General features: G+C 57.3%; 1 protein-coding gene and 1 non-coding gene across 2 annotated transcripts in view; both read right to left on the minus strand.

The window, feature by feature from the left end:
- Nucleotides 1-10,696, minus strand: part of LOC103180356 (pleckstrin homology-like domain family B member 1) — a 36,553-nt gene that overhangs the window by 18,943 nt on the left and 6,914 nt on the right. The window contains 4 exon segments of the mRNA XM_042343830.1: nt 20-157; nt 929-1,063; nt 1,459-1,698; nt 8,932-10,493. Of these exon segments, the coding sequence (XP_042199764.1) occupies nt 20-157; nt 929-1,063; nt 1,459-1,698; nt 8,932-10,493 (2,075 nt within the window).
- trnat-cgu lies at nt 7,426-7,499 on the minus strand. Its single transcript has one exon. It is a non-coding gene; the product is annotated as a tRNA-Thr (tRNA).

Below are 10,696 nucleotides of genomic sequence, written 5' to 3' on the forward strand. Positions count from 1 at the left end.
GCCACAGCCTGGACCTTACCTTCTCCCTCTCCACCTGGACGCTGCTTTCCAGCTCGGACAGTCTGTCCCGCAACTGCTCCAGCACCGACTGCTCCTGCCTCATCTGTGCAGCCTCTGCCTCCCGCTCCCCTTGCAGCAACGCAACCTCCATCTCCGCCTGTAACACACACACACACACGCACACACACACAGTCACTCCGGGCTCTGTACCGCTGCCCAAAAACGCACCGGAAACATCGCCTGCATTCTGGCAAATCAGCACCGCCTGCGAAATGGGGTTGGCGTGTAGCTGACATGTCACAGAGCCAGTTAACATGTAACGTGTGGCATTATATAATAATAATAATCCTTGTATTTGATACAGCGCTTTTCACGTCGGGAGGACGTCTCAAAGCGCTTCACAGAATATGCTGTAAAGTGAATTGACTATATTTGTGGGCGAACGCGGCAGCCAATTGCGCACAGCAATGTCCCACAAACAGTCGTCGATTAAAAATGACCAATTTATTATTGTTTTTGGTTTTGGAGGATTATTATTAGGCTCTGTGTGGAGTGAGGACACTTGCCCGAGGTTTGGCCCTGACTGACCCCCCGGGGATTGAACTCAGGTCTCTCACTTGCAAAGCGAGTGCTCTAACCACTGAGCTACAGGACTCCACATTAGTCAGTATGTACCTCATATGTAACATGGATTTAGTTAGCCTTTATTTGCATTTGGCATGGATTTAATTAGCATGTATCCCGAGAGTAACAGTTGGTGTGTAAGATGGTATTAGTGTGTAGCTGGTGTGTAACAAAATGTTAGCGTGCAGCTGGCATGTAACAGGGTGTTAGCGTGTACTTCGTATGAAACATGGTGTTAGCGTGTAGCTAGCGAGTAACAGGGTATTAGCGTGTAGCTGGCATGTAACTTGATGTTAGTGTGTACCTCCCGTGTAGACTCCTGTAGCTGCTGCTCAAGATCTTTGATCCTTTTCTTGAGTTCGTCCACGGAGGTCAGTACACGCACTCGTTCCTCCTCCAGGTACCCCACACCCCGACCGCCCCGACACGTCTCCTCCTGCTGCACACAGCGAAAGCGGGACAGAGAGGGTCAGAGAGACACACACACACAGGGTCAGAGAGGGAGAGATAGGGTCAGAGAGACACAGACACACAGGGTCAGAGAGAGAGAGTGACTTGGTCACACACACACACACAGAGAAAGGCACTATACAAATAATCTTGTTGTCAGAGAAAGAGACAGACAGACAGACAGACAGACAGACAGACAGACAGACAGACAGACAGAAGGTAAGGAGCGAGGGAGGGAGGTAAGGAGCGAGGTAAGGAGGGAGGGAGGTAAGGAGCGAGGGAGAGAGAAAGGGAAGGAGAGGGGGAAGGAGGGAGGGAGAGAGAGACAGGGAAGCGAAGGAGGGAGTGAGAGTGAGGGAGGGAGACGAGGTCCTTGTCCCACACCTCGTGGTTCGTGCTCTCAGTGCTGCTACACTCCTCCCTCAGGTTCTCCTCGTCGGAGCGCTCCTGGGGGCTGTGGGGGGCTGTGTATGAGCCGGGGGGGCTGGAGGCCACGAAAAGTTCCCGAGGGTCGGGCTCCACGTACGAGTGTGGACCCTGAGTCACACGTCCCATCTCCAGCCCCGGATCATCACGTGAATACTCGGCACACAGACTGAGGATAGTCTCCAACCGCTGGCGCTCCTGTCAGAGAGAGAGAAGAGGGTGAGAGAGAGACACGACAACAACAACTTGGATTTATATAGCGCCCTCCACGCCGGGCAGCGTCTCAGAGCACTTGACAGTAACGGATCCCGGGACCGAGCCGGGGGGAGTGGGGGGAGGCCTGGGGGAGGGGGAAGGGGCCGGGGGGAGGGGGGAAGGTGACCAAAGCCGCGGTCGAAAAGAAAGATCTTCAGCAGAGACCTGAAAATGGGAAGAGAGGCGAAGGGAGTGGGGAAGGGAATTCCAGAGCCTCGGGGCACAGTGGCTGAAGGCACGGCCCCCGAGGGTGGAGCGGAGGCCTCGGGGGATGAGGAGGAGGCCAGACCTGGAGGAACGAAGGCAACGGGTACTGTGCTGAGGAGAGAGGAGGTCAGAGAGGTCGGGGGGTGTAGAGAGTGCAGGGACCTGAATACAAGGGTGAGGATCTTGAATTCGATCCTCCCTGGGACAGGAGTCAGTGCAGTCTGGCCAGGACTGGGGGGATCGGGGAGTGGAGTTTCGTGCGGGTGAGAATGCGGGCGGCAGAGTTTTGAATGAGTTGGATTTTATGGATGGTAATGGAGCGGCGAGGAGGGCGTTTGAATAGTCCAACCGGGAGGTGACAAAGGCATGGACCAGGCTTTCAGCGACTTTTGGGGCGAGGTATTGGCGGAGACGAGCGATGCGTCGGAGGTGGAAGAAAGCGGTGCTGGTGAGGGATCGGATGTGGTGGAGGAAGGATAATTGGGGGTCGAACCTGACAACTAGGTTGCGTACAGGTTCGGAGAGTTTTAGGGGGAGGTCGGGTAGGTGGAGGAGGTGAGAACCGTTAGATTTTAGACGTTGACGAGAGCTGAAGAGTATGGCTTCCGTCTTGTCAACGTTCAGCTGAAGGAAGTTTGCGCTCATCCAGCCCCTGAGATCTGACAGGCAGAACATCAGGGGACTGGGGGGCGCAAAGAGAGGCGGAAAAGTAGAGTTGAGTGTCATCCGCATACATGTGGAAGTGTACCCCATGTCTGCGGATGCCATCCCAAGAGGGAGCATGTAGATCAGAAAGAGGAAGGGGCCAAGGATGGATCTTTGGGTGACCGGGTGAGAGCGGGAGGAGAAGCCGTTTGTGCCGATGTACTGCTGGCGGTTTGTGAGGTAGGACTCGAACCGGGAGAGTGCGGTCCCACTGAGGTGGATGACGGAGGAAAGGCGGTGGAGGAGGATGGCGTGATCGACTGTGTTGAACGTGGCAGAGGTCCAGGACGACAAGGAGGCAGAGAGAGCCCTGGTCACAGATAGAGAGGATGTCGCTTGTGACTTTCACAAGCGCAGTCTTTGTACTGTGGGCGGAAACCGGACTGGAGGGGTTCGAAGAGGGAGTGGGAGGAGGTATGCGCGACACACACACACACACACAGATACACACACATACACACAAAGAGAGGCACACACACACAGTGAGAGAGCGACACTCACACACACACAGTGTGAGAGAGACAGAGAGACACGCGCACAGAGAGAGTGCGAGAGAGAGACACACACCCACACAATATGAGGGGGAGGAGGGGAGAGAGAGAAAGAGAGAGACACACACACACACACACAGAGTGTAAGAGAGAGAGACAGAGACACACACATAGAGAGTGTGAGAGAGACAGAGAGAGAGAGAGAGAGAGACAAGTGCACAGAGAAAGATACACACACAGACAGACACACACACAGAGTGTAAGAGAGAGAGAGACAGAGACACGCACACACACATAGAGAGTGTGAGAGAGACAGAGAGAGTGCGAGAGAGAGAGACACACACAGACACAGACAGACACACACAGACACACACACAGAGCAGCTGCCTGTTACACACCGGCTGTTGTGACGCCTCCAGTTATTTATGAAAGTAACAGCTCAACGGAGGCCATTCTGCTGAGCTCCAGTATCCCTCTCACACACACACACACACAACCTGACACACAACGTCGCACAGTCACACGCACACACACACACACACACATGGACTGTGCCTGACGATACAAGTCCGGTGCTGCGCCGGTCTGCGCTGCCCTGTACGGTTACACCCCTGAAATTCCGCAGGTTACCGATCACTCAGCCACTCGAGGGTGGGCTGGTCCTCTGCGATGAGGATCGACATACGGTGGGAAGCGGCTGCGGGACCCGGCAAATCCCATCCCTCCCTCCTCCCTGGAATTCCAGGAATGTGCCCACAGTTACCCTGGGAGCCGGCAGCTGAGACAAGTGCCTGTTGTGAAGGGTCACCAGCTGTGTGTGTGTGTGTGTGTGTGTGTGTGAGTGTGAGAGAGGGGGTGTGTATGTCTGTCCAGCGCCTTGTGAGTGTGTGTGTGTGTGTGATAGCGAGTGTGTGTGATCGTGTGTGAGGGTGGGGGTTAATCAGTCTCACTTGCCAGTGAATAGCCACACAACCCCATTAGAGGTTCCAGCCGGTGGCACAGATACCCACAGGAATTACTGGTGATGGGAGTTAAGAGAGGCAACAAGAACTCCTACTACACCCCCAGCGTACTGGAAAGCACCCAGAGTCTCCCCTCCTGCCCCCCCACCCACCCACCCACCCACCCCCACCGCAAAGTGAGACGTTAGAGAGAGAGAGAGATAGAGAGAGAGAGACAACAACTTGCCTTTACACACAGCGTCTCGGAGCGCTTAAAGAGGCGGAGACTGATGCCATCAGAGAAGACAGAGCGAGAGAAGTTAAGGGATAGAGAGAGAAAGAAAAAGAGACGCAGAGAGAGAGAGAGGAAACTAGAATAAAACCATCTGACAATCAACCAGGTGTGAGGGTGCCTCAGCCTTTCGCTCGGGGTCATAGGGTTGGTTCTAGGTTTACGAGTTGAGCTCATAGTCTGGGCTCCAATAGTGATGAGGAGGGAGGGGAGATCACGTCTGAGGGTGCGTGTGTGTGTGTGGAGGGGGGTGTGTGGGTGTGTGTGGAGGGTGTGTGTGTGTGTGGGGGGGATGGAAGTTGGGGGGTAGCACTTTTACACACAGCATTAAAAAAAAGGCGAAGAGAAACTCACGTGTTAGCGCTGCGTGCGCGTGCTGGAGCGGGGTGTCTGAGGTCAGAGGGGGGAAGACAACGCACGTCTGTCTGTCTGTCTGTCTGTCTGTCCGTCTGTCCGTCCGTCAAACACGACTACACTGCGTCGCCCAACCCGTCTGTGTCTAACCTTCAGCCGGGCTGTGCCGCGCTGGGAGGTTCAGCAAAGTGACTTGGACATTCGCGCTCTCTCTCTCTCTCTCTCTTTCTTTCTTTCGTTCTTTCTCGCTCCCTCCCTCCCTCCCAGGCTTATCACCAGTTACTTATTTGTAACCTCTCCACCCTTTTCTCTCTCTCTCTCTCTCTCGCTCTCAGCTGTTAACATTCCTCCGCTTTCCCAACCCAGAGACTCACAACACCGCAAGCTGCAAACCAGCCCCCGCACTGCCTCGGCGTTCTCCTCCCCACCACCATCAGATAACCCACACCGGTGGTGTGGGGGGGGGGGGAGCTCTAAATGCAGACCCCCATTGGTGACCCCAGGGAGGGGAGGGGACATTCAGGAATCTCACCACTAGTCACCCTTCAAGCCCAGCCCACAGCAGCATTTAAGAGGGAATTGGCTCATTTCATGCGGATACATAATGTTTAAAGGGAACAAGACAGAGCGGGGAATGGGGTTAGAGTAGAGAGCTCCATTGGGGGAGTGAGCCCCAGCACAGTCATGATGGGGAGAGAGAAAGAGCAGGGAATGGGGTTGGACTAGAGAGCTCCAGTGGGGGAGTGAGCCCCAGCACAGACACCATGGGGAGAGAGATAGAGAGCAGGGAATGGGGTTAGAGTAGACCACTCCATCGGGGGAGTGAGCCCCAGCACAGTCATGATGGGGAGAGAGAGAGCAGAGAATGGGGTTGGAGTAGAGAGCTCCAGTGGGGGAGTGAGTCCCAGCACAGACACCATGGGGAGAGAGAGAGCAGGGAATGGGGTTAGAGTAGAGCACTCCATTGGTGGAGTGAGCCCCAGCACAGACACCATGGAGAGAGAGAGAGAGCAGGGAATGGGGTTAGAGTAGAGCACTCCATCGGGGGAGTGAGCCCCAGCACAGTCATGATGGGGAGAGAAAGAGCAGAGAATGGGGTTGGAGTAGAGAACTCCAGTGGGGGAGTGAGCCCCAGCACAGACACCATGGGGAGAGAGAGAGCAGGGAATGGGGTTAGAGTAGAGCACTCCATTGGTGGAGTGAGCCCCAGCACAGACACAATGGAGAGAGAGAGAGAGAGCAGGGAATGGGGTTAGAGTAGAGCACTCCATTGGGGGAGTGAGCCCCAGCACAGTCATGATGGGGAGAGAGAGAGCAGAGAATGGGGTTAGAGCAGAGAGCTCCAGTGGGGGAGCGAGCCCCCAGCACAGACACCATGGGGTGGGGGAAGTTGTTGAAGGGTTGGCTGTGGTTGAGGTGGGGGGGGAGCTGACAGCAGAGATTGATTGCTGATGGATGGGGAGGCCCCGGAGTTGCACGGAGCTGCTAATCAGGGCAGCCACGGACGCTTTGTGCTCATAAACCCATTGCCACCAGCCCGGGCCTCGTTGGCTTATATCCGCCCGCGCTGTGCTTTGAAGTGGTCAAATACTCAGCGTGTGAGTCAGTCACCACCAGCCGCCAGGGCAGGTCTGTCTCAACAGCTTCCAAGAGGAACTTGTTTATTTTTATTTCATCTTCTCCTTCCCCTTCTCTTCCTCGTGCTCTCTCTCTCTCTCTCTTTGATCTCTGTCTCTCTGTCTGTCTCTCTCCGTCTCTCTCTCTCCCTCCCCCTCTGTCTCTTTCTCTCTCTGCGTCCGTCTCTCTCTCCCCCTCCGTCTCCCCCTCCCCTCTCCCTCCCTCCCTCAGGGTTGAGGTCAAGGGGTGGGGGCGAAGTCAAGGGGTGGGAGACTGAAACCCAATGACACTCACCGGAAACCGGAATGACACACAAAGGCCAAAATAACCGGATCCCGGAGTCTATATTTAAGATCACACAATCGAGGGCACCTGTCAGACACCATTCCATTCCTCCCAACTCATGACCTGATCTCGATCCCTCCCCCACCCCCCCGCCCGTCTCCCCCCACCCCCCCCACCCCCCGTCTCCCCCACCCCCACCCCCCACCCCATCTCCCTCCACCCCCCCCGTCCCGCTCGGGTGAGCCACTGCCAACCTCGCTCTCGGCTCACGTCTGTTGGTGACAAACACCCCCCACCCCCGCCCAGATGGCGTGATCGTTCGCCTCCCTGCTTCTGGGGGGCCCTTCACACGCACAGTCACTACACTGAACATCAATTGCCTGCGGAGCTCAGCCCAGACCTTTTAACCCAGTACCCACAGTGGCCACCAGGTGGCATCAGAGCTACACCACGCAAATGCAGATTAATAATAATAATAATAATACTCTTTGCATTTGATGCAGCGCCGTATCGTGTAGTTTGAGCGTCTCAAAAGTGCCTCACGGAACACACTGTAAATTGGAGCGAGCACTTATTTTGTGGGCGAAACACGGCAGCCCTATTGCGCCCGGCGGCGTCCCACAAACAGCCGTTAACAGCCGTGGATCGAGTGACCGGATTTTTTATTTTTTTTTGAAGGGTTTATTACCCGCGGAAAGGGATCCACAATAACAATCGTGTTGCTGCTTACTGTTGGGTAAACGGAGGCACGTGGAGCAAGGAAACCTGCCTAAAGTTTTGCCCCACCCAGGAATCGAACCCGGGTCCTCTCACTTACGAAGCGAGTGCTCTAACACCACTGAGCCACAGGGCTCCCAAGATTGGACTGCGTGTGAGCAATGTATTGCCGCCAACCCCGCTGTGCGACAAGAGAGAGCGATGGTGGTGGGGGAGGAGAATTTAAAGGCTTCGGGGGCGTTTGGTTTAAGACTTTTACAAAGAGGGTCTTTGTGATGAGGGAATTCGCAGGTCGTGACGATGTAGAGAGTTTCCATCGGCCTTCTTTGTGTGTGTGTGTGTGTGTGGGGGGGGGGGGGGGGGCCGCCGTAATGAATCATTCTTATACTGGCAAGAAAACAGGGGAAAATTTGACTTGAAGTCTAACTTTTCCAGCCTCCCAAAGGCTCCCGAAGGACGGCTGCGGGATATTAAGGGATGACGGGAAGGGAGAGACTGTCCTGGCTGATATCCCCCCCTTCCCCTCCTGTTATTGGGAGATTGACAACACAGAGAGCGATCAATACTGTCTCACTCAGCTGCTGATACTGAGCGGAGACTGACACACTTTATGGGACATTGCTGTGCGCAAATTGGCCGCTGCACTTTCCCTACAAAATGCACAGTCACCACACTTTGCAGTGAAGCAGCTCCAGCCCTCCATTCCCTGCTCCCCAAACCCTCTATTCCCCTCTCCTACACACCTCTATTCCCCGCACAGACAGACACACACAACTGTGCTAAACTCTGCCAGTGGATCCTATACGATGCACAAGTGGACTGAGAGAGCTCAATCGCTTCGTGTCGCACGTTGGAAGAATCCTCTGTCTCTAACCTTTCCTCCCCCGGATGGCTGTGTGATTAGCAGGAGTGAGCCAGTGCGGAGTGTGGTGGGGGGGGGGTGGGGGGTGTGAGTGAATGAGTAAACGTGCCTTCCCCGCATCCCCCGCACGATTATCACACTCACTGAGATTCTCTGTCAGTGTTATCACTGAGGCTGAGAGCTGGAAAGGAGACAATAATATATCCTGGCTCGGATCCAGGCTCCCCCTCACAGCTCGATCGCGGGGGAAGAGTCACAGCACCACAGTGTGTGTGTGTGTGTGAGAGAGAGAGAGAGGGGGTGCGGTGGCGAGGTGAGAAAGGGGGTGGGAGGCGCAGAACTGTCTGCCAGAAACTGTTGGGGGAGTGGGGAGAGAGAGCGAGGAGCGAGGAGGGGGGGTAGGGGCAGCAGAAATAAGCACTGAAGTATCTATGAGGAAACTCAATATAATACACAATACTGAAGGGAATAGAGAGGGGAGTCGGAGAGGGGTTTGGGGAGAATGTGTTTCACCAACAGAATACACGGTCACTTCACAACAATAATCCTTGCATTCCATATAGAATCCTACAGCACAGAAGGAAGCCATGGGGGGGGGGGTAGGAGGGAGAGAGGGGGGCAACAGAGGAGGGGGGGCCGACAGAGGAGGGGGGGGGAAGAGGAGAGTGTGGAGGTGGAGGGGGTTTGTGGGGGGGAGGTACTAACCAGCTTTTCCATCTCCTGCTCGCGGATCCTCTCCTCCCGTTGCCGCCGGTGATAATGGAGGAGCTCGTCCTCGTTGTCACTAATCTCCGAGATACTGTTCTTCCTCTGACGGCCCCCCGGGGCCGGTCCCGGTCCCCCATTGTCCGCGGTTGCCCTCCGCGGGGTCCTGGGGCTGGCCAGCGGCGTGGACACAGCGGTCAGGGTCAACGAGGTCAGGCTGTGGCCGTGCGTCAGCGAGAAGCCTCCCCCTCCCCCTGAACCCTTCCTCCCCGGCTCGGAGGCAGAGGGAGAGGTGGGGGAGGGGCTGCGGTCACGCACCCCCCACCCGGAGCTGGCCGAGCCCCGGGACGGATAGTCCTCGTGCCGGTCGGACCTGCGCCCAAGCCGCGGGCTTTCCGGGGGTCCGTCCCGCCGGTGGTTCCGTTGGTGGTTTTGGTGATGGGCCGCGTTCCGAGCCTGAGGAGAACCGGGCGGGAACGCTCTCCGGGAAGAAGCGGGGCTGAGCGGGGGCAACTCCCGCCAACCCTCCGTGGCCACGCTCGGCCCTCGCTTGCCCAGGCGCGGGCTGTCCGGCGGATGGAGGCTCCTGGGCGGGTGGGTGACGGGAACAAAGCCGAAAATCTCGCCCGGGACCGAGCCGGGGACCTGGAATCCGCGGGCCGGAGACAGCAGCTGCCGGGAGGGGCTGGCATTGACGACGGCACGTTCCCCGGCGTTCTCCCTGGCCTCCCAAAATGGGCTCGGGGGCCTTTCCTGCAGCGGCCTGGGGCCGGTGGGCGAGTGGGCCTTGGGGCCTAGTCGGGGGCTGGTGGGGAGCGAGGTCACGTGACCCCGGGGGCTCGGGCTGACGCACACTCTCGGCGTGTGCTCGGGGCCGGGCTGTGGGACCCTCGGGCCTTCCGGTACCTTTCTGGCCTCGGGGATTAGGCCGGCGACCTCCGGGGAGAGGCCCCGTTGGTGAGGGGTGGGGCTGGGCGGGGTGCGGTGCGGGCTGGAGGCTTTCCTCAGCGCCCGGGGGCTCTCGAGCGAGACCCTCTGCCCGCCCACCAGGCCGTTACAGCGGGTCAAATCCACGCCAGGCCCGGCGTAGACTGGCACGGGCCTGTAGGCCGGAGGCTGCACGTTGTGGTTGTAGCTGGAGGACCTGACGGGCACCGTGGGGGGCAGTAATGGTCCGGGGTCCTGGTTGCTGGGCGACTGGCTGGTACAGCTCCCGGCGCTGCTGTTGGCGGACGGCGAGGACAAGGGAGAGAACGGCGGAGACATGTTATCGTAGCTGGAACCCGCGGACAGGCCGCCAGGGCTCATGGGGGGAGACAGCAGGTAGCGTCCGATGCCTCCGTTCACCACCGGAGACAGAGGCGACTGGGCCATGGCCGGAGGCAGCTTGACCGGCGACGTCGAGCCCATATCCTCCAACGCCAAAGAGTCCATGATGTCCTGGAGGTCCTTCTCGATGGAGCTGACCAGCGTGGTGTGAGCAGGACGCGATGTGGCGCTCTGAGCCGGACAGTCCGGGGTAAATGCCGATGGGTGGTTTCCATTGACCAAATTCTCGGGATCTGCGGTAGAAGGGATTCAGCCGTCAGAATAATATTAGGCTTAGGAAACCCTCCGGAAAGTTTCCTTTACTCCACACACACACACACACACCCACACACCCACACCCACACAGGCCTCTGCAAACTTCGGAGTCCAAGCAGTCTCGGGGTTAGAGCGCTCGTCTCGCAAGCGAAGAGGACCCAGGTTCGGTTCCCGGCCGGGC

Source organism: Callorhinchus milii, unplaced genomic scaffold, assembly GCF_018977255.1.
Source record: "Callorhinchus milii isolate IMCB2004 unplaced genomic scaffold, IMCB_Cmil_1.0 Scaffold25, whole genome shotgun sequence".
In the NCBI taxonomy this organism is placed as follows: domain Eukaryota; kingdom Metazoa; phylum Chordata; class Chondrichthyes; order Chimaeriformes; family Callorhinchidae; genus Callorhinchus; species Callorhinchus milii.